This window comes from Pseudopipra pipra, chromosome 2 (genome assembly GCF_036250125.1).
Source record: "Pseudopipra pipra isolate bDixPip1 chromosome 2, bDixPip1.hap1, whole genome shotgun sequence".
In the NCBI taxonomy this organism is placed as follows: Eukaryota; Metazoa; Chordata; class Aves; order Passeriformes; family Pipridae; genus Pseudopipra; species Pseudopipra pipra.
In genome coordinates this window covers 112,579,051-112,606,961 of record NC_087550.1, presented here as the reverse complement: position 1 = coordinate 112,606,961, position 27,911 = coordinate 112,579,051, and the positions used below count along the sequence as shown (strand labels likewise).

At 41.2% G+C, this 27,911-nt stretch overlaps 2 protein-coding genes across 2 annotated transcripts in view; one reads left to right on the top strand and one right to left on the bottom strand.

Annotated features, from left to right (window-relative positions):
* The window catches only part of LOC135410316 (amine oxidase [flavin-containing] A-like), a 37,030-nt gene extending 21,009 nt beyond the window's left edge, over window positions 1-16,021 (bottom strand). Inside the window, exons 1-3 of the mRNA XM_064646918.1 lie at window positions 15,895-16,021; window positions 4,816-4,910; window positions 2,648-2,785 (exon numbers count right to left, since the gene is read on the bottom strand). Of these exons, the coding sequence (XP_064502988.1) occupies window positions 2,648-2,785; window positions 4,816-4,910; window positions 15,895-15,940 (279 nt within the window). The 5' untranslated portion in view covers window positions 15,941-16,021. The remainder of the gene's footprint in view (window positions 1-2,647; window positions 2,786-4,815; window positions 4,911-15,894) is intronic.
* The window catches only part of LOC135410314 (amine oxidase [flavin-containing] B-like), a 149,858-nt gene that overhangs the window by 84,241 nt on the left and 37,706 nt on the right, over window positions 1-27,911 (top strand). The gene's annotated exons all lie outside the window — the stretch shown is intronic.

Here is a 27,911-nt window from a genome sequence, read left to right as displayed (position 1 = left end):
TGCCTTTTCTCAGTCCTAAAGCATTCTTGGTGAATTACAGGACAGTAGCCACAAAGAAATTCTGATGGAAAGAAAGTCTGGGGCTCATAACAAACACTGCAGTTTGAAGTTACAAATTTGCAACAACAGGATACAAAAAAATTCCTGATTAACACCAAAGCAGTTCATGTTACCACGCTAAATCATGGGAAAGAATGAACAAATAAAAAGAAAAAAGATAAACAACAGTTGCATATTTAGATTTTCAAATAAACTGTAACTACAAAGGAAACCTGCACAAATGAAGCAACGTGGTTTTTAAAGCTTGCAGTACATGGAGTTTTTCCACACACATATGGGAAAAATTCCTTTCAGAGAAAAGAAGCTCATTAAATCCCTCCAGGGATTTCCACTTTCTCTTGGCTGCTTCCGTTGCTAGGATAAACCACTTTACCACTTTCCCCTAACTCAATCCAAGCAGTACCCTGGAAATCTTCTGAAAAAGCCAAACTGAACTGATTGCTGTGGTAAACAGGAGATCAAAAATCTCTTAATCTGCAGGTGCTGGAAATGGCGTATAGTTGTATGACTGTCACAACAAAATCTAAAGCCGTGCTTAGTCAGTGCTCAAAACACTCTCTGTTGCCTCTGACAAACCACACAACATTGCAGACTTTGAAGAAAGCCCTCGGGAAGACACCTTCCTGTCTGGCCCTGGCTACAGACTCCTGGACAGCCACCAGCTGACAGAAATAACAGATGAGACACAAGGAGGAAAGTTTGAAAGGTCTAACTAAAGCCTGAAAGGCAGCAGCTGGCCCACAGTTGATGGTGTCTTAGCCCAACATGTCCATCTTTCAGATTAATATTTAATTTCTGGGGCAATGATCCTTTAATATCAAATCACGTCTTCTCTAACATTTTCTGTCATTTAGGAAATACCACAGATGCTCGTGTTCCTGCAGAATCTTTAAGGAATATGAAGGGCACATTTACAGCTAGGAGAGCACAAATCCCTACCTGGCCAACTCACTATCCAGCATGATAACAGTGTGCAGCAGGTAAAATGTACAATCCCTTGGAGCCCTGGGCACTGACCCACCCAGCCAACAGCCAGGACTGCACAGATGGTGTTGTAGAAGTGGGATGTAAGACAGAGTTCAACATCACATCCCTAAATCAAAGGGCATGGTGGCTACACAAACTACACAATGTCTCAAGGAAAGAGTGAGGAGAAGCAGCTGTGGAAAACCTTAGGAAAAGAAAATAAAAGACAAACCCTACAATTCATGGGAAGGGGATGGGTGAGAAATGAGACCTACTGGAGGAAAAGCATCATTATGATTTGTCCAGTGCTTAAGTCTGTCCATGGTGGCAGACCTTAAAGCCCCTTTGCTGTCCAACAACTACAGCTCACTTGGGACCCTGATTAGCTCAGCAGGACCACAGTGCCAAATCCAGAATTGATCCATAGCCTGTGATCTGGCTGAATAGCTCATAATGCTGCCTCTTGCTTAGAAACATGCTTTCACTTCAAAGAAATCGTACAAAATTACATGGTCATTAGCAAGGACGTGCATAATGCAGTGTGGGACAATAAAAAGCTGCAGCTTCAGTGTCAAAATGGATTAAAGGCTCAAATTCATGTAACCCATTAGAGCTTTTTATTTAACATAAAGAAGATAAGGGCCTTTTAGGATGCTAAGAGATCCATGCCCGAGCTTAAATTAAATAGAGTGGGACAAACATTCAGCTGGTACAAATCAGCCCAGCCCTCTTGCTGTAGAATTACACTGATTTTACATGAAGGCATGAAAAATAAATTTTTTACTATTGTGGAGTGACTATGCAATTATTTAACATGTGACTATTTTATAAGCATGGCACCAATCTGCCCAGTAAGAGGTGCTTGCAGAACCAGATGATAAAACTTTGGAGCATGAATACATTGCTCTAATTCTTGGAAGAAAAAGTGGGAAGGTAATAGAAATGAAACCAATTAAGGATCCATCACATAGCCTTGACCTTATCAAGTATGTCAACTCTTACTCAAGTCTTGTTCTGCCAGAGCCTGCTAAGTACCAAAACTAAAGGAAAAAAAAAAGTTGAAAATTTGGTCTTTGGAAACTAAAATAGTTTGTGAGTTGTGGAGACAGACAGTTGTATCTCATACCTATGAATCTTAAGCCCTTTTTTGTCTCTCCCTACTGTTCTCACTCTGCACTTGTTCTGGCAGTAGGTTCTGATTAGGACCTGAGCAGAAAAACAGTGGTTAAAAGATCTCAGACAAGGGCTGGAATTGTGATCTGAAGACAGGTTTCATTCTAGTTTGTTTTAGACACACCAGTACCTACTCAAGACCAGCCACCTGGACTCACATCTCAGACATGAAGCTTATGGTAAGCCTTGGTAGGGGCTTGCTCGGAGATAATGTGCCAAATGTATCCCAAATTTTTTAACTCCCCTCAGTTCCATTTTCTGAAATCTTTTGAAAATAGTATAAGAACCATTGATCCCAGTAAGTTAAAACAGAATAACAACACTTAAAACAGCTGCTTTCTGGATTATTAAATATGAGCTTCAAATGAAAACCTGTTAATGACTGTCAGCAACTTCCAAAGCTCCTGGATACCATTGGTTATCTCAACGTGGAAGATGCAATACTTACCCCCTTATGATGGAACATATGGCCCTCAACATTCACTTTGTAGGTCTCAACACCCAGCTCTTTTGCCAGCCGGAGAATCCGGTTCTGGGTAGGTCCCACATAGGCTCCACCAACATCTACGTAACCAACGTGTTCATTCTGTCAAAAGAACACAGGAATCAGAAGCTGAGCAGGAAGGTCCTCAATACGAGCATCTAGAAGTAGAAGAAATTATCCCTCGCTGAAATGTGCATGGAATCTATATGTAAGACATTTGGGAAGAATTTCTTTGTGGTAATGGTGGTCAGGCATTGGAATGACAAGGTGGTGATTGGCCAAAGATTGGGCTTGAAGATATTAGAGGTCTTTTCCAACCTAAATGATTCTGTGACTGTGATTCTGTGTATTTACTGACTTAAAAGTAGGCAGCATTGAGCTCTGTAATGACAGACACACAGAGCTCACAGTGCCTTCACTTTGTGACACACAAGTGTGCAATTGGGTTTAACTCTCTTTTAAATTTCACTAGTTTTCAGTATTTGGCTTTTTAGTTTCACAAAAGACATGAGATATGAAGAAATATCCAACCCCATCAATACTTTGGTTAAATCTAACTGAATTTTTTCAGAATTCATGTTACTTTTCTTGTTACTGCAAAACACTTCACAAATCGAAACCATCTCCAGCACCAAGGCTTGTTTTCTTTCTGCAGACACCTGCTTAGACTTAATACTGCAGGTGCTGAGCACTGCACCGCAGTTTTCAAGGAGATTAATCTCCTTTCCAGCACTGCACACCTTGGAGCCATCTGGCCAGCAGCCTCCAGCCATGCCTGTCATCAAAGGTGCTCAATGCACCTCTCAGTCCAGCATTGCACTCCCTTGGGAAGCAAGAAGAAAGCAGGAAGTTTCAGGGATGCATACTATTGCAGAAGGTTGATTTCCCAGGACAGTAACTCTTTTTAACACTGTTTACAGTGAGTATTTTAAGCCAGGCATTCTCAGTGTCACAGAAGGATGGTGTTTATACTTCATGTTTCACACACAGTGATTTCTGCTGGAACACCACTGTTTATCTCTGGTTGCCCAGCAATGGGATCTCACATAATTTAAACCTCTCTCACTTCCAGGGTGGGAAACAGAGGTAATGTCTGTATTACATTACCCTGTGCCACAGGTGACTCTCCATTTATTTCATTTGCTTTTTAATGGCAATCAAGATGCAGTTTGTTTTTGGAGGAAGGAGTGTTATTTTGGATAATTTTAAGACGCCTTAAAATGTATGTCTGAGCTGTAATGATGTCTGGTCCTGCTCAGCCTTCTTCTTATAGGGCTCTAAGTTATCATGCCTGTTACAGCACAAAAAGTGAGATGGGAATAAGAGGAGAAGTTCTCTGACACTCATGTTCTCAGATGATGGTTGCCCTGTGTAATGTGAAAAGGAAAGCAGATCCCGCCTTGGACACAGGCTAAGGACTGTGAGGGTGGAATTCACCTTAATATAGATGTTTAACACCATTTTAGACAATCCAAGCTATCCAAGACTTCTCTGTGAGAGAAGTCATGATCCAAAGAAGATCTGCAGCTGGATGCCAGGCAAGGGTTATCCTAGGGCAGCTAAAATGGAACTATACACTTCTGGTTAGGCACACAAATCCCACTGGATGGCTCTGAAAGTGGCTTCCAGGTCCAATTTTAAAGCATCTCCTATAAAGAGAAGTCCACTGGCATATATTGCAGTGCAACCTGTCCAAACAGAGCTCTGTCACTTTGACAAAAGTGATGGTACCACTGATCACCATTGTCTGGAGTAAGCTGCTCAGCCAGTTTTCAGTCCATCTCACTGTCTGCTCTACCAACCCATACTACATCAGTTTATCTGTGAGGATCTTATGGGAGCCAGTGCTGAATTATAGAAGTCTAGGTAGACAATATTCACTGTCCTTCCCTCATCTCCCAAGCCAGTCACTGCCTCTTAGAAGGCTGTCAGGTTGATTGAGCATGAATTCCCCTTGGTGAACTCATTCTGACTGATGACCTTCAGATTAGTTGCACTGTCATCTTCTGAGGATTGAATTGAGGCTGTAGTTCCCTTGGGTCAAAAGAATTGGTCTTTTCAAAGATGGGAGTAATTTTTGCCACATCATAGACCAGCACAAGTGAGGGTCCAGCATCTCAAGAAGCACTTACCCTGATAGTGAATGTCCTTCCTCCAACTCTGTCCCGGGCCTCAAGGACCACTACGCTGACCCCAGACTCAGACAGCAATTTGGCAGCTGACAAACCTACCAGAAAAAGAGAAAGCACATTAAAGCAATTGGCAGCAATCAGCCACATTAATGGTAAAAAACTGAACCAAAGCTTCAACCAGAGATTTCAATAAACTGCTGTCAAAAATTCCTGAGAGAAATTAGAAGCTTTTCCTGGTGTCTCACCACAGAAATCATGTGGCTGCTCCTTAGTTGCCTGTTATAACCATCTCCATAGGCAGTGTTCACAGACTGGTTTCCCCTTTGGATCAGCACTGCGTCATTTTAAAAGCAGTAAAATCTCAATTAATAAGAGACAGAAATCTTACTCTTAATTTGTGCAATGCATAGAAAGGCAGCACCCAGGCTGTGGGATTTGCAGTGCTAAAGTGACAAAAATAGTAATGTTGCAGCAAGAAAGTCTTCCAATGCCTTCTCTCACACATAACTCTCCACTCCTATCCACCCTTGTTCACATGCAGAAGGGAAGTCTGCTTCACTGTCAGGATTCATTTTCAGCAATGGAGTTTGACCATGACAATCAAAGAGGCTGTATGTAGACACTTTATAAAAGGAATTATGGTCTCAGCAAAAATCATCTAATTATGGGACTTTGTGATGGAGCCACTAGAGACAACTGAAAATTCAATAGGACAGGAGAGCTCTTTGCTTTTGACAAATGGGATCTGAAATTGTAAAAAGCAATCATGAGTTGGTGAAATCAGATTGTCCCGTTGCCCTGCAGGCTGGTTTGGCACTGAAGCATTGTTTCTTTGAAGTTGTTTCCCCTCCTTAAGTACACAAAAGCCAGCCTTATTGATCAGAACTTCCAAGATACCCTACAGGAAGGAATAATGATATTATACTCATGTTTATTACACTAACTCTAAATTTGATTAAAATCAACGGTGAGTCTACAAAGAATGCATGTCTGAAAGGACCAGAAGAGAGGAATCATTTATTCTAAGGACAATATGTACTCATTTATTCTAAGGACAATACAGAATAGACTATAAACTTCCGTGCACATAATCTTTTAATGGGGAAGTGAACGCTGTTCACTGGAAACCAGAACTGAGGAAGTTCAAATGTCTGACATAGGCAGAAATTATACATACAACTTTCATACTCATCTGAAAATAACTTTACATCCTTGCAACACATTCTTTAGATTGCTGCTGGGGCAGAACTATACTTAATTCTTCCATTTGCCTGATATTCTAATTTTTAAAAATGCAAACCACTTGTCAGTGGAGTGGATATCTTATAAATTGATCTAATTTATTTCAGTAGTTTTGATAATTTTTTTTTCCTCCAAGAAAGTCTAGAGAAATATATTACAATTTTTTTAAAGTTGATTCTTTAATTCTTTCAGTGATGCCATTCATGTCTTCCTCAACATAGAAACCATGAGTTTATAATGTTGGAAACACAAAGAGCAGTATTTTCTTACCAATATTTATATTTTTTATATGAGCAAAAGTGATTTTTCAAAATATATAGCAGGTTTTATCACCAAATAATGGATTTCCTACATGCATAAAATAAAAGGTTGAATTCTCTATTCTGTGTGAATACCACCAGACACTCAGGCCTGAGTGGGTAATTCTTTTGTAAGAAAGTTTACTGTAGATATACATCTTGAAAAAAGTGCATAGTGCATTTATGTGTAATCCTATGGAACATAAAGCAATAAAAAATCTGGCCTAGGTATGAAAAAAGGTTGTATGAAAATCCTCAGTGCCTAAGACCATCATTTCATGATGTATTCAATAGCTATATTGCTGCCACAGTTGTTTGGAAATAATAATGGTTGCACTGGACTGAGTTGGTAGTTAAGCATACTACTGGATTATAGCTTAATTACGTGATATATCCAAATAAAGAAGGTCTGCTAAAGGATGGCGAACGTGTTGTAATGTGGCCAAGGTTCTCTAACCTGTTTGCCTGTTAAACTGCACTTCTTGCAATCCAGACTTACAGGTTGTCCATTTCATTATTGTTAACTCAAGTGTCACCTTAGAGACTTGTCCAAAAAGAAAAAATGCTTCAGAGTTAAAAAAAAATGGGAAAGAGAAGGAAATACATTGGGACACCAGAGAGCGACTGTTTGATCGATGGGGTGAGAATGAGAGAGGAAGGAATGAGACCTCCTCTCCAGCTCCCTGCCCCATCTCCTCCTGCTCAGCTCCCCTCAGCTGGTCTCTCATGTCCCCTCCATCATCTCCGGTACTTCCCCAGAGTTCACAGTGCACCTTCAGGAACTGCCAAGGGAGAGGGCAGCAGTGGATGTCCATCCCTGAAAGCACTGAAGGCCAGGTTGGACGGGGCTTTGAGCAACCTGGCCTAGTGGAAGATGTGCCTGCTCACAGCAGGGAGTTGGAGTGGGATGGTCTTTAAGGTCCCTTCCAACCCAAACCATTCTATGTGAACACACCATATCGAGCTGAACCCAGAACTGAGCTGAGACCTCTTGGGTCACAGTCAAGACCCAGGTGAGGCAATTAAAACACACTGGTGTGTGTTGGTGTGACTGCAGCACAGACGTGCCTGTCACAGCCAAGGCTGTGTCTGTGCCCCAGTGACATCTCCAGCTCCTCCAAGTGTAGCCTTGAGATAAAGCTGCAAACCTCCCCGAATGACTGGCTGCACTCCTTCCAGATATCACTCTAATTCTATGAATTAGAAATATACTACTTGCCTCAGCAAGATGGAAGGAGCCTGCCAAAACCATGCCTCATCTGCAGTATCTGGCTGTAGAAATTCACTTACTGTTAAATGAGAATAAACAAGGCGAGACATCCTCCACAAGGGTTTCTATGGCAATCTCACCAGCAGCTCCCCCGTCTGAAGATGCCACGCAGGAAACCTCTGTTCCTATTGATTTTGCAGCACTATTAAGGGACTCAGAATTACTGCTGCTACAAATCATAGTGCTGCCACTTTCATTTCAGAAAATTGTCATAATCATAGCAAGCAAAGCTCTTACAAGTTCATCAAAACACTGGATATACAGCTAAAAAACCCCAAAAACTTAAGGTGAACTGATGCCAATCTGCAGGCTACAAAACATACCTCATGGCTGAAACACACTGAACAACACTGAATTTTGTATGTAGCCTGATGAAAAATACAACAAAGGCCATATTTTACCTCATAGGAGAGAAAAGTTTAACTCTACAGGTACTGCACAACACTGGAACTTAACAGACCGAACCTTGATCATCAGACAAGTCCTGCAATGTGGGAAAGGGTTCCCCATTTTGTAGGGAAGCATTTATAAGGGTAGACTTATGAGAATAATTCCAAGTTGCCTTGATACTGGGGTTGATACAGGGCATATGAGCAGATATGAGTTCTGTAGCACAAACAGTGTGAGTTTTTAAAAAGTTACTTTATTGGACATTTGATAGTAACTCTATACTAATAAACAGTAATTCTACTTTTCAAAACCTAGGCTTTGCAAATCCACAGCACCAAGCAGATTCACTGACTTCCCACAGTCAGAAGCAAAAATCACCAGCACCTTTCCCTCCTAAGAGACAGCACTTCTCACATGGTCTATGCTGAACCTCTACAAAACACTCAAGGGCAGTGGAGTGATGACAGTCTGATACCATTAAACTTTTAACCTTTCAAACTGAGGCCACTCTCTATGTGCCATATGGAGCACACCAAGATGAAGGCAGAGAAAGTTACCTGTTACTATTGGAAAGGAAACTGCTGGTTTTCTAGACGTGTTGTTTACCTGTTTGCTACCTTCTTTGACAAAGTGCACTTGCCTTTGCTGGATCCACTATCAAGCTGAAAGTGTACCAACCCAACCTATTAAAGCATTCCTTCATAAAATCCTTGTTAATTCACCCTACTATACATAGCGTGGGATAATTATATTGTGTGGAAGAAGACTAGCTTATTACTGTAGTGTTCTAGAGAGCTTTAATTGAGTAGCATGTGGGAAAAAAAAATCTTCCTGGAAAATCCTTACATTTTTCTGATCTTAAGCAGGGAAATAATTTTAAGACTTTTCTGCTCATTATTCTAATAGACATCATTAAAGTGAGAGAATTAGCAATATATCCTTATTGAAGTTCCAAAATAATGGTATCCTAATGCTGTGATTACTTTTACTGTTTCACTGATGGAAAACCTAACTTTTCCCAAACACAACTGAGTAATTAAATCTGGCAGTGGCCACCTTAGAATCAGCTCTCATTTTTTCAGCCAGAAGTCTTTTTGCCAAGTAAACATGTCATGAGAGAAGCAAAATATTTCTGCCATGACCACAGGGTAAAATACCCCCTCCTCACCTCTCTCTTCTCCTTCTCCCTCATCCCTGATTTTAGTGTCATTGGAATTTTTGCGCACATCATAGTATTTAAAGAAGTTTCCAAATGCAGTTAAAATGTGCTCAGTTACATCAGACTGACCAGAGAAGTCAACAATGGGCAAAAAAATACAGAAGGCTGAAAATGAAAGAACTATTTCCTTTCACAGACTAAAGATTTGAAGATTTTTAATTGCCACTGAAAATATAAACCACCCCCAACAACACTATTAATTAAGTTACCGCCTCTTAAATTCACAGAACAAAAATACACAGTGTGAATCACAAGTTTACATTTATTTCTTCTTCAATATTGCTTAATACCCTAACATCATCAATTTTCTGTTTGTCAGGAACTGTGTTTTATCTTTCTATATTTTTTCCCACATCCTTTCTTATAGAATACTTGACACTGGAGTCAGACTGGGTTCATGTATTTTGTAATTTTCAGGTAAATGTTTTTAATTTCTTTTTCATCAATTATTTTTTTCCCTTCTAGGAATAAAATACAAACAAATGAAAAAAACCACCCAAAACCCACAACTAAAAAAACAAACAAAAAAACATACCCCCCCCCGAAACAAAACCACACGATTCAGTAAAGATTTTAAGCAAAAGAAAATAAATATTTTCTATTACACAGTACATTGCCCAACTGAGACCAAGCCACTTAGTGGTTTCAATGGCACTACTGTCTAAATGCTTTCTACAGATGCAAGCCTTGTTCTGAAGAGCACAAAGACAGTTTCTCATGGACAGTTTTAACAGAAACACAGTGGGCAGGAAGAGGGAATTGTACCCTGGGGATGAATCCACTTTCCATATACTCCCACTGAGATTTTCATGTCGAAAACCCATTGAAGTAAACATCTCTTCCCCAAAGTAATGCCCTCCTCCCAAAACAAAGGTAGAAAAATTTACCAAGTATAAGCATTATTAGTCAGAAATGTAGCACCTTTACACATTAAAATGAATAGCACCAGTTAAGACAACAATGGTTTGATGCCACCTGATTAATGGAAACATCTAAGGTAATTATCCACATTTTACAACTATTGATCATTTTTTTAGTCTATGCAGAATAAATTGCTGTTAGCTAAAAGTGATCTTCAACTAAATAAGTACATGAAAAAATGTTGCTGCTGAGTTATGATCAATGTCACTGCCACAAATTTCAAGAACACAATCACTGGTATTCCCAGGAAAGACATAATGCCTGTCCCATGCCTGTTTTTGTTATGCTGGGATGTTTTGGGATCTGTCCTAACTACCTGGCTATTTCTTTTCCTCCTTGAGGTAAATAACACTTGTAAGATTTCAGACCTACCCAGCTAACAGGAGTATTCTTTCCTACCTTTCAATACCTTTCTCCTAAGCTCGAGGCATGGTGCAAAATCTGCTCCTCAAGGACAAGCCATAACTTAACAGCACCCTCTTTAGAGCTCTGAATTTGCTAACCTATGAATCATGCTTGTGTACACTTTCTTTTTGCCAAAACCAAACATGACACATTCTTCACCCAGGAACAGAACCAGCTGTCAGTACTCAGATTATCCCCTAGGTTAGGAAATGTTTATAAATGAGGCATTTACCATAGAAATTCAAGTGAAAGATATGATGAAAAGGGAATATTTAAATTATATTATCTACTAATATGATACAGAATATATATATATATATATATATATATGAATTATCTAATGAACACATCACAACCATATTTTGGCCAAAACTAAATACATAGCACTGGGCATAACACAAAGGAGTGTGTTAATCAAAACCCATGCCCAACATCATAAGGTTTTGCATCTTTAGCAGCAAAACATTAGAACACATTATGAAGAAGGAGGCAAATGGAAACTGGTTCTTCTGCTTATTTGCAAGTATTCTATAAAACATCCATTACACTTTATATGGGTTCCCTGCTGTAAATTTTTGTCATAATGACAGTTTTCTAGCAGTACAATGGGAATTGAGAGCTCTATGAAACCTTCCCATTTATTTCTGCATCCCAAAAAATGGTCTTTAGGAATCTCTGGTTCTAGATGACAATATATCACTGACGATAAGCTTTCCAGCTGGATCCAGAGAGAAAGCTGGAAGGAACTGAGTAGACAGAGCCCAGCACTGGGGAAATGCAAAGAGACAAACAGAGGATACATTTTAGGAACCAGCTGTCCTACAGGTCAAATCTCAGGCAAATTCAGAAGTAACAGTAGAAAGAAAAATCTACTGGAAACTACTCCAGATTTATACAAGTGGGAATGATTCTATCTTACACCAGCAACTGTGTGTTTGACAGTTTATCTGACACCACCACCCACCAGCAGCTTGGCATGCTGTCAAAACAAACAGAGCAGTATACAACATAAGTTGTGCTGCCATGATAGCCAGCAAGGAAAATCTGCATTTCCTCATTATTGTCTTTCACTCAGAGAACGCAGCCAAGGCGTAGGTAGCTCTAGTGGTAAAGTTGTCCATCACACACTGTGGAGATGGAGTTGCCAACACAGTTTTTTTTCCATGGACGGGGGAAAAAAGTTTTAATAATATATCATATGTTTTATTTCAATACAAAGGCTAATCACCACTATTTTTACATCCCAGATTTTCCTACAATTTGTGGCCCTTGGACTCCTCCGTAAGTGCAATAGAAAACAGTTCTGTTTCCTGGCTGGAAAAATCTAAGCAACCATTTTGTATAATCACGCAATCTCCTTGTTTCTAGATAAGAACAAACGTCTTTTTATCTGGCAATAATAACTATCCATGTCATAGAGTTATAATCTTAAGTGTAAGTTTCAATTACGCCTGGTTTTCCCTTGTGCTTTGTACTTGTAACACGATGTGCTGAAATTTCTTCCAAAAGATATTAGCACACAAGTTTTCTTGGACTTGCCTGCTTCTGGACATACTTCTCCATAGCTGAGGCCTCTCTGGTTTGCATTATGCAGACAAACATTATTAATTCTCCATGACATCTCCTGATAAACTTGGCTTCCATGGAAGGTGAGGCTGGCACATGAATCCACCCCAAACTTCCCACAGAAAAAAGCTGGAGTATTTTGCTTACACTCTTTCCTTTTGACAAATTTGGAGCTCTTTCAGCTTGAATTTTCAGGCTGTGTTTATCAGGCTGATTCTTTTCTGCTGGAAAATCTTGGTCAAAATTGACTGGCTATTTCTAAACATCTAGGGGGAAAAGTATTCTTTGATTCTGAAAACTCGTGGGTTTGTTTTTTTTTTATTCCTGTTTTGGAAGTTCTTGCAGCAACTTGAAATTTGGCAAGGAGGTAGCCTTTGAGTCAACAGCACATTTTGTTATCCATGTGAAAATATGCCCTGATAAGGTCATTAGAAAGTTTTGAGAAATTACAGGTCACACGTAGGCAGCAGCCAGTTTCCAGAACTGACAAGCTGAAATATATGAGGTTTAAGTCAAAACTCTGAGCACTTAGTGCTGTCCAGTTGTTAATGAGCAGTCCCCAAGCAGTGGCTGAGCATCCAGGACCTCCTTACAACCCATCTTATATCTCAGAGTACCTGGGCGTGCTGTATCCAAGGGCTATGAGCCAAAATCTGAATCTCCCTGTAATTGTGGCCTTTCCTTGTAGAGAGGTAATGTAGCTGGGATGAGGACAGTGTGTTGGGAGAGATATGGCAGTGATATGCTGCATAAAAGGGACAACTTCTGGAAGCTGTCAACACAGTAGTTTAGTCCACAACAACGCCAACAAGTGTCCTCACCCTTAAACCAGGCAGCAGAGGACTCTCTGGTGGGATGTCAGGGTTATGATCCTGACAATCACACACTCATCCATGACACATCATGTGTCATCAGCTTGCTGTGTTTCAACAGAAGAGGGAATAGCATGGCCTAGACCAAAACGCACAAGGAAAAGGTCAAAATCAATCCAAACCAGCACACACTCTTCAGTTCAGTAGAAAACCCCATAAATAGGAAATGGGAGCAATATTCAAGACATATAAATAAAAACTCCCTGTGGGTATGGGCAAAGTCTTTAATTTCAGGCATCAGTTTATTTATTATGCTTTGGAATAAAATGCTATAATTAATATTAATTGTATTACAGGGGACATTATCTATTAAGAGTGACATAATAAATGTGCTTGAGGCTTTTACTGGCCACAATCCACATTTTTAACATGCAAGTCTGTGTGAAAAGAGGAATCTAGCCCAGGCTCTGCAGATCCCTCTCTGTAGGGGTCCAAACGCACTTACTGATGAAGTTTGGACAGTTTCAACATTATTCCATGGGGTACAGAAGGAAAATCTCAGCAGTAGAGGCCACTAGAGCTGAGTTCTTCTTCCAAGAGCTTCCCCACTGAGCATCACTCTTTGCAGAAGCTCCCTCCACCCCTAGATTGCAGCTTCCTACAGGCAGAGTCAGCTCTGTGTCACTGGGAGTGACCACATACGGACGTGTGGATACACAGGCCAAGAGCAAGGATGAGAAGAGTGTGTTAGGCTGTTCAGAACTTGGCCTTCAGGACCATGCTTTGCTTTTAGGAATAGACAACTCCAGATGTGCCAGTTAGGATTTGAGCTTAGTTTCATAAATACCGTACAAATATTTTTAAAAGTCATAACCTCACCACTGGGAAGCTCACACTCAATATAACAAGCACCTTGCTTGTATCTCACACACATCTCTATTTCTAGTAAATAATTAGTTTATTCCAAAGTTTCCCATCCTTTCTTGCAAGCACCAGGTAATGAGTATTTAAATACAGAAGAAGGAAAGAAGACAGATGAGTTAACTGCAAATTTAACTTCAAAGACAGAAACAGCAAGTCAAGATTGGAGTCAGAGAGATGTTGAGAGGAAATCCTGTCCATACTGGAGCATGTTTTACTATGTATCCCACCAGAAGTAAAGTTCTAGATACAGATTCCCTTTTTTTTTTTAAGACCAGAAAGCAGCACTGTCTAACCTCCTGCAGAAGTGAGGTGTAGGTGTATTGGTACATGAATGGTAGTGACAGAGAAGCTGTGCAAAAAGCAAAACAGACCAGAAGCTGATCAGAGTTATAATCCTCACCTGTGAATGGCACTGTAGAGTAAAGATGGATTAATTATTAAATAAGGCATTTATCGTCTATTTTTCAAAGGCTGCTTTCTTAAAACAATGTTCTAATTCATAACAAGCAAACACCAATTTCTGTGCCACTAATGAAGGGTTTCCACTGACATGAAAAATGTTCCTGTACCCCATGAGTGCTGTGACGTGTTTATTTGTCTTCCTCATGCCACTGACAAATTTTCAGGGACTGTGAAAATGCCTTGAAATTTCCTACTTGGCTCCATTTCAGTCCCCACACTAGGTTTTGGTCCAAGGCATAAGTGTTGTGAAGCAGCTTACTGATTCTTGTGCTAGTGAGGCAAAATACCACTTAGAAATGCTCGATGCATTTTCCAAAACAATGCAACAGGCTGGAAAGCTGGAAGAGTAAGGCACCCTGAAGGGAATGAGAGCTTCTCAGAGCCCTAAAACACCATATCAAGATGACATTGCCATCAGCTGCACACAGAATGGGTGGTAATTCCCTAAGGACACTCTGTGCATTACAGGAACCTTAAGGATGAAGACCAAATGTCTCTTTCTAGCAGGAAAATTACCAGGCATCTGGTAAAACTAAAAAGCAAGAAAATCTAGGTCCAAACTTTTTCCTTCTGTTCGATGAAACTACAGATTATTTGCACAATTACATGCTCACAAATAATTATTTAAACAATTGCCATTCTTTTAGTAAATGAAATAATGTAATTAAGTAAACCATTTGCTGTTTCACACATTAATTCACTGCAGATTAAGGAAAGGAAAGCCTCTGACTCCTTCACAGTACTAATAAAATCTAACTTTACCTACAGCAATAATGGCTGTAGTAGAGCTGAAGTCACACAGTCACAAAACTCACCTTTTTGGAACCATTAGTGGAGCAAGGACTGTCTGAAAACTGAAACCTGGCTGATGCTGCCAACGCAGTATTGACTTGACAGACAGACTAAATATGGATTTTTCTCCAACATAAAAACATTCTTATCTTAGGTATCATAAGAATAATTAATTATTGGGGTTTTGTAAAGCAAAGGATGAGGGGCCACCATGCACTTGCTAGTGTCAAAGTAGATCTGAAGAGTATTTTGGGAAGTGGTGCCTAGTAAAGTCTGAGGAGGAAACTGGGCTGCCTGTAATTGGCACAGCTCTTTTCACAGCGACAAACCCCAGATATTCCCAGATGTTTTTCTGCAGTATTTATCAAAAGAAAACACCTGCCAGCTCAGCAAGAGCAACCTAAAAAACCCTCAGTGTCAAAAAGCAATCTGTCTTGGGCCGCAACAACCCCAGCCTGTATCCCTGCATTCTCCCGCACCTGTGGACCCCGCAAAGTCAGTTTTCCTACAGGCTCCCTCCGGCTGAGCACGAAGTACAAACCAACGCAACGAGCAGCAATTTCGCCCTAAAACAGCTATTTGGATCATTTCTCTCTTTCTCTTCCCCAAGCGCACCTGAAGCCCCTGGAGACCTGACACTCTCGTTATCCACCGGCGTTATCCATCGTTATCCACCGCCATTCCCGCCGCCCCCAGACTCACTGCACCGGTGGCGCAGGACGCGCTCCGGGACCGCGCCCGCAGGGAGGGCCGGCGGGTGATCCCCCCGAGACCCACCTGAGATGCCGCCCCCGATCACGACCACGTCGTATTTTTCTGCCATGGCTGTTTCCCCGCGGTCCCTCTCCCAGCTCCGGCGGCGGCGACTCCGTCCAGGCTCTGGCGCCGGGATCGGGACAGCGCCGTCCCGCCCGCCCCGGTCACGCCCCTGGGCGGGGCCAGACGGCACATCCACCAATGGGAGCGCTCAGAGGGCGGGGTCTCGCCTTGCCAGGCCCCGCCCCCGGTCCGGCCCGATGGGGTGGGAGCGGGACCGGGAGTGCTCGTGGTGGGATCGGGAATGCTGCATCCCATGGGCACGCCTCGGAACCGGCTCGGTGTCCACCAGTCCAGGAGGTTTAACAAGACCAAGTGGCGGGTCCTGCACTTTGGCCGCAACAACCCCGTGCAGCGCTACAGGCTGGGGACAGAGTGGCTGGAGAGCAGCCAGGCAGAAAGGGACCTGGGAGTTCTGCTTGACAGGAAGATGTACACGGAATCCTGGCCTGTATCAGGAATAGTGTGACCAGCAACACTAGAGAAGTGATTTTCCCCCTGTATATGGCACTGGTGAGGCTGCACCTCGAGTGCTGTGTCCAGTTAGGGGCCCCTCAATTTAGGAAGGACATTGAGGTGTTGGAGCATGTCCAACGAAAGGCAAAAAGGCTGGTGAAGGGATTGGAGCACAAGTCCCATGAGAAGCAACTGAGGGAGCTGGGGGTGTTCAGCCTGGAGAAGAGGAGGCTCAGGGGAGACCTCATCACTCTCCACAACTCCCTGGCAGGAGGGTGTAGCTGGGTGGGTATCACTCTCTTCTCCAAGGCAGACAGCAATAGGACAAGAGGACACAGTCTTAACCTGAGCTAGAGGAGTTGGACATTAAGAAGTTCTTCACAGAAAGAGTGATTGGGCATTGGAACAGGCTGCCCAGGGAGGTGGTGGAGTCACTGTCCTGGAGGCATTTAAGGAAAGTCTGGATGTGTCACTGAGTGTCATGGTCTAGTAGACAAGGTGGTGTTAGGTCAAAGGCTGGACTTGATGACCTCAGAGGTCTTTTCCAACCTAATAGATTCTGTGATTCAGGAGGGATGGCAGCAGGCAGGTGGCAGCATGCCTGTTGCAGGATGCAGCACATGGAACAGCCTGTGCTCACTTAACCCCATGTTAGTAACTCACAGTGAGTGTGGGAGAGGAGGACATCCACAGAGCCGAAGGTTACAGCAGCACACAATCCTCATCTCCTACCAGAATCAAACTGTGCTCCATCCATGAGCCAGGGAACTAAGGGTTAACCTCTCCATGAAAGTGTCTTCCCAAAGACAATGCCTGAAGTAATAACTGGTTGTCAAAATTCGTAGTAGTTAGTCCTTAGCTACTATTCCTGCTCTGGAATACCTGATGGTTGTGATTTTTTTTTTTTTTCCGTGCGTTTTACAGCTTGTAGAGTTTTTATTGATAAAGTGCAAATGTCATCTCTGTGAAGTGAGTAAAAAAAGCAGAGAGCCTGTCCATCCATCCCCTTCCAAGTAAGCACAGAAGACCTTTAAAATTCACACAATTACAGAAAATCCTAATGCTGTTTCATGTTAAATATTGATATAAGTTCTGAGTTGCCCGATTCTGCAGTCATATTCCATGCCTGGGTGTGACCAAAGAATCGAATGAGACTGCAATACTAAATTGTGCCAAATGAGTGAGATGTAGACGTGTTGGAGTGAATCCAGAGGAGGGCTACAAAAAAGGTCTGGAGCACCTCTGCTATGAGGAACATTTGAAAGAGTTCTGTTTGTTCAGCCCGAAGAGAAGACTCCAGAGAGAGTCTCTGAGTGCTTAAAGAGGGACTATGAGAAAGATGAGGACAGAATTTTTAGCAGGGCCTGTTACGACAGGACAGGAGTAATGGTTTTAAACTAAAAGAGAGCTGATTTGGGTTAGATACAAGGAAGAAATTTTTTACAATGAGGGTGGCGAAACACTGTATCAGGTTGCCCAGAGAGGTAAGGGATGTCCCATCCCTGCAAACGCTCAGGGTCAGATTCCTCCGAGCAACATGGTGTAGTTGAAAATGTCCCTGCCCATTGCAGGGGAGGAGGACTGGGTGAGTTTTAAAGGTCCTTTTCAACCCAAACAATTCTATGATTTCTGACAGCAGTGACTAAATGCAGAAACATCTATAAAATCACTAAGCAACAGTATGAGAGACAGAATAATGGATCTTCTAAGAACAGGTACTTTACAAAGTAAAGCAGACACAGAAGTGCCAGACACTGTACCAAGTAAGAACAACACAATCCCTGCTGCTCTGAGAGTTCATCTGCTGACACAGAAGCTCATTATCACTGAGATTGCTGCAGCTCCCATGCCAGAGCAAAGTGAGCAAAAAGGGGACAGAACAAGACTGTAGAGTGGTATGTGTTCTGAAACAGAAAATGCAACATACCAACAGCTGTTTGTGCTTACTGGGGAAAGAAAAGTCTTTGTTTCTTGTGGGTGACATGGATACCCACTCCCACAGCTCTGCAGGCTCCAGTGAGAAGGTCACAGGGAATCTGATGAATAAAAAGCTCCACCAAAGGACGCCTCCCTCAGAATCTAGAAGCCAAGTTTGGAGGAAAGCAGCAAAAACATCCTTTGTGATAACAACAGGAAACTTGTGTGTATCTAGATAACTTGCTGACAGATAAGCCTGCCAGCAAATTTCTAATGCTAAAAGGAGCCGTAGCAGCCTTGGTAAAGAGCAATGGAGGCTGAAGTGGTTTTACCCAGAGCAGCTCTAATGATGAGAGATGATATAAAAGTGTGAATTTTACACATTGTTGCTGGCTCAACCCTTGCAGTAAGGAATGAAAAAATTCCTAGGACGTTACCAGGGTTTGGCAGAGGTAACAATGGCTGTCAGAACGGCGCAACTGCTTAGTCCTTGGTGTTTGTATGAAACAAATAAAAGACCTCAGAATAATTCTACCTCAACTCACATAGACCTGCAGACACCTAGGATTTGGAAAAAACAAAAGAAGCAGATGATGAAGCCTGGCTTGAGAGCAGGAGGATGAGTCCAATTGATTTGCTGAAAATGCAAGAAGCCTGGAAGGAAGAAGATGATTTGTTGTGTTGAGAGTGATTCTCCTTTCCTAAATGTGATAACCATGCTTTCAAAGAGAAATTTAAAAGTTGTCAGAAATCAGCAGAAATTAAAGGGGTGGCAAACTTTACAGTAAAGGAAATCTTATTCCAAGCAGATAAAATGTTATTTGAAAATATGTCAATTTTTGCTCAGAACAGAGAGTTGAACAGTAAGGAAATGATTGCTAATGGGCCCTTTTCGTTATGCACTATAAAAACCAGGGAACAACACTGAAGGGTGAACACGGAAGCTTCTATTGTTGAAACCATTTGCTAGGAATCTCTCTGGTTGATTTAAGTTGCTTCAGTGAGTGAGTTGTAGCAATAATTGCTGAGCTTGCAGAATGTTCGTGATCATTAATGTGAAGGTGTAGAAAGTCACAGGACTGGCACAGACTTTCAAATTTACCAGGGAGAAAACACTGAAAGTTGCTGAGAAGTACAGTGGAATACCCTGAGAAAGGCTTTCACTAGAGATCACAGCCATGTCAGAAAAACCAAAAATTGTCAAGTAGCCCCAAGAATGGACAAAAATAGATCAATGATCAAAGAACATGAAGAAAATATCCAAAGGTAAAAGTGGCATCACCAAGTCCTTTATTATACTACAATTGTTTTGCTTTTAGTTTTACCAGCTACTGATGTAAGTAAGTCAAACTTCTCAGGTCATGCCATCAGGAGTCACAGTTACATGTTTTATTTTATATCTGCTTGGTAGCTCAAATGATGAGTTAAATCAGTCATAATCATTGCCAAAGACACATATGTCTTTCATTCCTTCCTGATTTCACTGTTACTTATTTTGCTGATGCATTTGAAAATTGGAACACAAATGAAGGGAAAATCCCTAACATTAAAATAAAATGCTTTTGTAAAAATAAAAAAAAATATTATCTGTTATACATACATGCATGTACACACATTTAAATACAGGTATGTACATACATGTACATACTGTATCCAGTACAGACTTTTTAGTTATTTATTTGTTTTATGAATGTATTTTGAGAGGTAAATAGAACCTATTTTCTGTAAGGCAAGAATGCATTATCACCAGAAGACTGATTGTAATTTTTAAGGTCATAATTACCACCACTTAGCCACATCTAAAGTCACATAGTTCCTGTATCTTAATGATATCAACAGAGCTTCTCTAAAATACTGTAGAGCATGTCATCTTAAGTGTTCCTGTCAGCTGAAATTTTTGCCATTAACTCATCATCTGTGTTGATTAGCACTCCACTCTGCAGGCACAAAGATGAGCTTTCCAGAGAGTACCAGACCCTTTTGCAAGGCTTGAATCACATAAATTTACTTTTGCACACATTTTAATTCTCATAATTATATGGTTACAACTCTGGGTTGCATCAAGCTGAAATATGAAAAACTGTGAAAAACAACCCAAACACTCCCAGATATCAGACTCAGTAGTTCATTTTTGGAGCAGTCCATTTGTGGGGCACGAGTGCACATGGTATAGACTAATTTCAAACCTCAGCTGTAGGTGATACTGTATTTTCTAAGAACAATTTTCTATTTTGGAACAGTATCTTCAACTATCTAAGGCTGAATTTAGGGTCAACAGTTAATTTACACTGCTAATGGTGGTTTCCCTTTTGTTCCCCCCTCCATGTCCATGGCTTTATCAATAATCGAAATGATAAAATACCGTGTAGCACATGGAAATAGACAATGTTGCACATCATAAGTAGGAAAAAAAAGGGAAACTTGCTATAAAATGTTTCAGGTTTCAGAGAGCTTTCCTCTGAAACAAATTCCAAACAACCAAACCCAGATCAAAGTATCTCCAAGGATTGCACAAAAGAGGAAAGAGGGAAAACACATACTCCCAAGCAGCAGGGAAGGGGGAGTCCAACCTCCTGCTCAAAGCAGATTCAGGACTTTTCTAGTTAGAATACATTGAAGGATGGAATTTCCATATCCTCTGCGAGCTTCAAGGTCTGACCACCTTCAGAGTGAATCCTTTTTTCCCTCCTATTGGGTTAGGATTGCCTGTGTCTCCAGGTTGTGCTTGTTGCCTCTTTTACATCACAGGGTACTCTGGGTTCTTCCTGTTTTGAAACCTCTTCAGTTGGAGGTATTTCCAAAAGCATTAAACCCATGACAGTACACAGTAGGTCTTGAATGTAAAACATCATGATCCCATGTCCTCAGTGAGTCCCTTAGGGAATACTGTAATCTCTCCACCTCTCTCTAGTCCACTGAACAGGTGGGTATCTAGAGCAATGGAATGGTACCAGCTGGGGATTCATAAAGAGATTGTGCAACATATTGGTAAAAATTGGCAAGAATCAGATTGGTAGGCTGTGAATGGCATTGTAGAGTATTAATTTTTATAGACTAGGATGTATATTCTTAGGTTTCAAGATCACTTTCTTCCTTAGATGTGTATTCAAAACCATCAAGAAACAATCACCAGCCTGATATTGTAAAGCAGCCTTCACTAGTATGAAAATTGCTTTTGCACACAAAGGTGGCTGTGGCATATTTATTCACCTCTGTTCACTTTTACTGGTGTATTTTCAACAGCTGTAGTGACTTCATGCTTCCTGACTAGCTCTATTTCAGGCACTGTGCTAAACTTTAATCAATGAATAAGCACCTTGAAGCAAATAATCTTCACTCATGGCTATTAACATTTGATTAGTTCATCTTGATCTATAATCACAACCAGGATTCTTCTGGAATATAAGCACAGGCAATAAAAATTCACTGCTCACCCTCTCCTTGACTCATCTTTCCCACTCTCTCAATTACTGAGAATCCGACAAACCTTCTGGTGTGGTGCCTGTCCCACGTGCAAGAAGGTGGCAGTGGGACATGGAAGGGTATGTGGGGAGTGGGATGATCTGGGCCAGCCCCCATCACTGGCAGAGCTTCTGCTCTTCAGTGACCAATTGACACCAGACCTTCTTACTCACTTTCCATCCCCTGTGTCACTCCTGAGACCTTGGTCCCCTCCACAGCCCTGGATGCAGACGTCATCATTCATGTGACTGCACTGCATTTAGGGGTGTGGAAATTTTGGGTATGGGAAAAACAGGCAATTACATGTAAGGAGTCTTCTTAAAGCCATGAAGAAAAAGCCAACTACATCTATACAACTGTGACAGTGGCAGGACTTGAAAAGATGCCATGAAGCTGCATTGGTGGATGTTTAGGTTGGATATCGAGAACAAGTTGTTCACCCAGAGGGTGGTTGGGCACTGGAACAAGCTTCCCAGGGAATTTGTCACAGCCCCAGGCCTGACAAAGTTCAAGAAGAATTTGGACAACACTCTCAGGCACATGGTGTGATTCTTGGGGTGCCCTGTGCAGGGCCAGGAGATGGATTCAGTGATCTTGATGGGTCCCTTCCAACTCAGCATATTCTGTGATTCTGTGATTCTATGATTCTGTGATAATGTCCCTACGTAAATCTACTAAAATATATTTAAAACATTCATCCAGATTTCAAAGTGCTCGTCTACACCTGGGAAGAGAAAAACAAAATTCAAGTTGAGACTTACTCCCTAAAGGGGAATTTTCTGTTGTGAACTGTGAATTTTTCTGTTTCCCCAGAGAAACATGTTATGTATTCACCAGATATAGTCTCACTACCTCAAAACACCAAAAGATATTTTGACTCTACCGTAACGAGGAATAAAATTTTAAGTACTTTTTAGCCACCGAGGAATTAGGTAAATCTTTTCTTTTTGTGATAGGAGATCATCAATAATTTAATTTTGTAAAATATTTCTGGCTCTTTATTTCATTTTATAATATAACATACTTAGGCATGCAGGGTACAATAATTCAGAAGATAATTTGAGAAGAAGACTGAATTACCTCATTAAAATTTTTAAAGTAACTTCTCTGCATAATTGTGCAGTCTGACTAAAAGAGTTATTGATCTTTTAACAGCATTAAATGCTGCTCTTTGTCTAAGTCTCAGAATTATCAAATACTTTTAAATTAAAATAATTTTTCAATTATCTTGAAAATTTGAGCATCATATTGATGAACATTAGGCAAGCTTCATCAGTGGCTGAAATAAAGCACAAACCTCTAGGTACTAGAAGCCAGATATGTTCAGGCAGAGTGAGGAGAGTTTGCTTCCTGCTATCAGAATATATATACACAGCACTTCAGGAAGAAATACGTGAAGTGCCAGAAGCCTACTTTTTCTCCAGACTCAGACTTCTCCCCTACACAGCTTTTCTGAAAGAAAACAATGATTTTTAGAGATCTGGGTAATTTCATAGCAAGTAAAGTTCCATTACAGTGGCACCAACAGATTCTAGACCACCTCTTGATAAACATCTCCTGGGGGCTGTACCAGATGATCACAAAATATTATTGTTGCCTTTAAAAATATACAAGCCCTCTGCATGCAAGTGGGGTTTTTTTACAGAATATGTGAATGAAAAATAGCTTTGGATACATCTGTTGCTAATAAAATAAATAGAGGTAATTCAAGTTAAAGTTAGAATGCGTGACTAAAAAGATTATGCTGGTAACTCATTTTTAATCTCTTTAGCTCACGATTTTTTGTCTTTAATTATGTGTGTTAGTTCAAATGCCAGTGTTAAGACAGACATGAAGCCTTTCCCTTTCTCTCTAATTTATCTTCATGACTCATTTGCCTATAAAGGGAGTTGATTGTAATAACTGTGAGATAAAACACATTCACTGACTGCAGTAATGAGGATTTAAGAAATATGTATATGTCTTTATTTGCTTTCAAGTAAAAGAAGCCTTGAAATTATTTCAACAAGCTTAAATTAAATAAATCCTTCAGGAACCTTAGTTTAGCTAACACTTTCAGCTTCAACAGAAGGTCAGTATGAAGTCAATAAGGGAAAGACTGCAAGGAAGGTCTAGAAAAAGGGCTCCAGGTACTCCTCAAACCTCTGGAGCTCATCCCATCTTGATGGGGGAAGACCTTGCTGGCAGCACACATGGTGTTTTCATTGCACAGCAGGAGCAAGCTGGAGGCAAAGTGGCCGTGCAAACAGTTCAGAGCAGGGCCTCCCTTTTGAAAGGAGCTGCCCAAATAGCTGCCAGCAGATATCTGCAAGTTTTTTGGCCAAAAGTCGTGCAAAGACCCCAAGCAGATGCATAGACAATAACAAGGAACAGCCATGGCAGAGCAGCCTCAGCCTCTGGAAATGGGGAAAAATTGCTGTGTCTTCCCTCCTGGACTCAACCCCTGAGCAGTCATGGGTTTAACGTTCGATCTGTGCATTTCAGGCCTCTGTCACTGTGTACCAGACTCACCCTGTGGTATTTCTGAAGGCCTATTAAATTGACTTAATTCGATTCTTAGTTTAGCAGCTCCTGTTAGTTTGCCCAGACTCGCTTTTCAGGCTTTAGACACCATATGAGTGCAAGTGCCTTCTGACCTTTGGAGGGGAAAGGGTTGGTATTACACAACAAATGCCCCAGCTAGTGAATAGGACTTTATGTGAAGGCCTGAACTTTGCTCATGTTCTTTAAAGCACATGAAGCAGATTTATACTGTGCAGTGCCATTGCTGCTATCAAGTTTTCTCTGTGCCCTTCACCACCATCCCACTATTAGATAATTTTTATGCATCAGATTTTAAAATGCACTTTCACTGGTATTTACTAAATGGTCCTTTAATTACCAGCTCCATAAAAAAGTGATTTGTATATAGCTCATGGATTGCTGATATCATTTGAGGTAAGATCAGAGTTTGTATAAGAGATAACAATCTGAATGTGATAGAGAACATTGGTTATAGATCACAAAGCCTGGTTGTAGTTGGAACAGGCTTTTAAAAGTATAGCTGCCATTAAAGGAATATGGAGACATCAGTGGAGATCATTAGTGAAGACATCTAAATGCTAAAGAAGTACAATCAGATTTGATCTCGGAGCAAGAAAAAGCCCGGTGGAAACACCGGCAGGAATAAATAATGCACTTAGAGCCATCAAACTTCAGCCTTTGATACAATAACCAAAGACATCAAAAAGCTTGGTTATAACTAGATCAGAGAAATTTGTCATGCCCTCTCACTGTCTATCAGGTAAAACAGCATTGGGAGCCTACAGAAAGCATCCAAAGAAATAAAGGGTTTTCTCTGCAAATCCTGTACAGGGTGCAGTGAACTGAAGTCCTGTGCACAGCTCCATCTCTCTTCTAGGTTATTGAGTACTTTACTGAACACCTAAACCCCTCAGTGCTCCTCCTGAGAAGCAAATTTACTGCAGGGGTTTGGGAGATGAACAAACCTGTCTGCCAACCCTCCTCTGACTGTGCAGTGACCTGGCACTTGGCAATCAGACTCAACCCTAAGTTCCATCAGGTAGAAATCAGACACATACCCCCATCCCTGTCAGATAGATGAACTGAGGACAGAAGGGCTCATTTTCAAGGTGCCATTTCTTCTTTTCTTTAAACTCCTTCACTGGAAGTCACCCTGTAGATTTAGCACACTTTCTATTGTGACCCAAGGAACCACGTTCTTGCAATTAAAAAAAAAAAAAAGTTAATTACCTGTTTTTCCTTTCGCAAATCTAAATAGAACACCTGAGATCCTAAGACTGACTCAGAGAGAAGTGCATCCTTCTTCCTCTTACAATTACTCAAATTTGGACAATTATTAGAAATTGGCCAGGGCAATGACTTAGCAGATTTTGTGATCTGCTAAACTCTAAATAAAGAACTCTAAATAAATTGGTTACAATTAAAATAATGAGAATTGCTAGTAATTTCGTTGACCTCTGACGTAACTATACTGTCTCAGCAGTGTTTATGATAGTCATTATTGCTTATCTGGTGATATCAAACATTCTCTAGAATACTATTGATTACTTCTGCTTTATACAACTTAGTAACATATTAAACTTTTTGACTGCTTCAGAGAAAAAATGTCTTCATCTGGATCTAGATTTAAAAAACCCCAAAATCCTCAAACTGAAAATAATCTCTGATCAATGTAAGTCACATCATAGCTCTGTTTAACAGTAGTCACCACCAGCTTCAAAAAGATTGTTCCAGACAGTCCCAGAAGGCAAATGCAAATCCCTGCCTACAGACACCTCCTTGATTAATAAACACATATGCAGCCCTGCTGCATTCAACTGCACACAGCAAGCAGTGTGAGCCTGCAGGGCCTCACAGGGTTATACATGATACGGGCTGAGCAAAGCAATCAGAGTTCAATTTGTAGTGTCAGGGAAACAGAGAGGAAGGACAGGAGAGCTGTTCTGAAATGTGAGCTGCTTGCTGCTTGCCTCAGTGGTGCTGATTTACCTCTAGCCAAAATACCAAGTACAGATGTAATTGTGATTTACAGCAGTGGGAGGCAGCTGTATTTATATTCTGCTTACACCTTTGGCACACACTCGAGTACAGTGCTGTACTTCTACTGCCAGTGCAGGTGCCCAGGCAGGGTGGCAAAGTCCTCACTGTCACCAGACCATGAAGCTGCTCATTCCTCCATTGAGGTGGAAATGAGGGGAGCAGCAGCAGGCAGGTTTGCAGGCACCTTGTAATTAGGAAAATGCATTGTCTGTTGTCTATTTTCTTAATGGGTCATTTAAGAGACAGGGCGATTGGGTGCAATTTTCTGAATATTTTCAGGTGTTTCTTAGGGGACTGTAAAAGTGGTTTTAAGTCTTGTGAGTAGTGTTATGAGCTACAGGCATCATTATGAGTTCAATCTTCATCTTACACTTGTGAGAAGAGGACTGAGGGAAAAACCACACATGGGAGTGTACGTTTACTTTGTGTTCACAGTGAGAAAGAAGAAGTTACCTGATGCTAGTCTGGACAGGCATGTGCATGGCTCCATCAGCAGGGTCCACCAGGGCTAATTCTCACCATGAAACCCCTCTGCCCACCGGGCTGGATAGCCAGTGCCAGAGGAGGCAGCAGGGACAGGGGACAGCATCATCAGTCTGGGGTGACATGATGCCTACTCTAGGATTTGGAAGCGGAGGCTTGGGGCTGAGAGGAGACATTCACAACACCTTCCCTTGTGTGTTTGCAACACATTAAAAGGAAACTAGAAGAAAAATGGTGCCTCCAAATGCTGACTTCTGCCCCTTCTGAGGAAGCTTGTGACTTCTCCACCTGTTGCAGGGTCTGGGGAGGACAGCACAGGCTGAAGTGCCCAGACAAGCCACAAGGTGCAAGAACCATCAGCAGGAACTCTGACTGTGGATCTCACTTCATATTTTTCTGCATCCTAATTTCCCTTTCTGGACTTTTTCTCTTGTCTACATGACACAGCCACCTGAGACAAGTTCCTGCAGCTTCCCCAGCCTCTAGTAAGTGCTTGCCTTACCTAATGCCTCACTGTAAAGACTATTTCTGTGTATCAATGTACAGTGCTTAAGTAAGCAAATATCCTATTTGGTGCTCTTTGGATTTTGAGTTCTGGCAGATCTGAGTTTTACTATCTTGAATGCCATAGAGCCATCAAAAGCAGCCTAGAGCAATAAACAATTCATTGTGTTTGCTCTCTAGTGTGAAAGTACACTTTCTGAACTTGATGTGTTATATCTGCCTGGACTTTTTATCTGCAGGACATTTTGTTTGCAGGCGTTGAAGTTTACACAGTGGTGAATCATAGAGTCTTTTGAAAGTATAATTCTATCTCCTCTGCAGTTTGACTGCTTTCAAATATATTTCTAAAGAAATAATACCCAGTTATAATTTCTTTTTCCTGAGAAAGCAATTCTGTGGTAAGGGAATGACTATTGACAGGAGATTCTGGGAGATCAAATGAATAAACAAAGTTACAATAAAGTATTAGATGTGCAATTCCTGTGCATTTGTGGGCTAGGACATAGGTATTGGTGTGAACCACTCCCAAAACACTCTGTTATATGTTTTTCCACGCCTTTTTAAACCACCAGCTTGTGAAAGAGCTGTGCTTG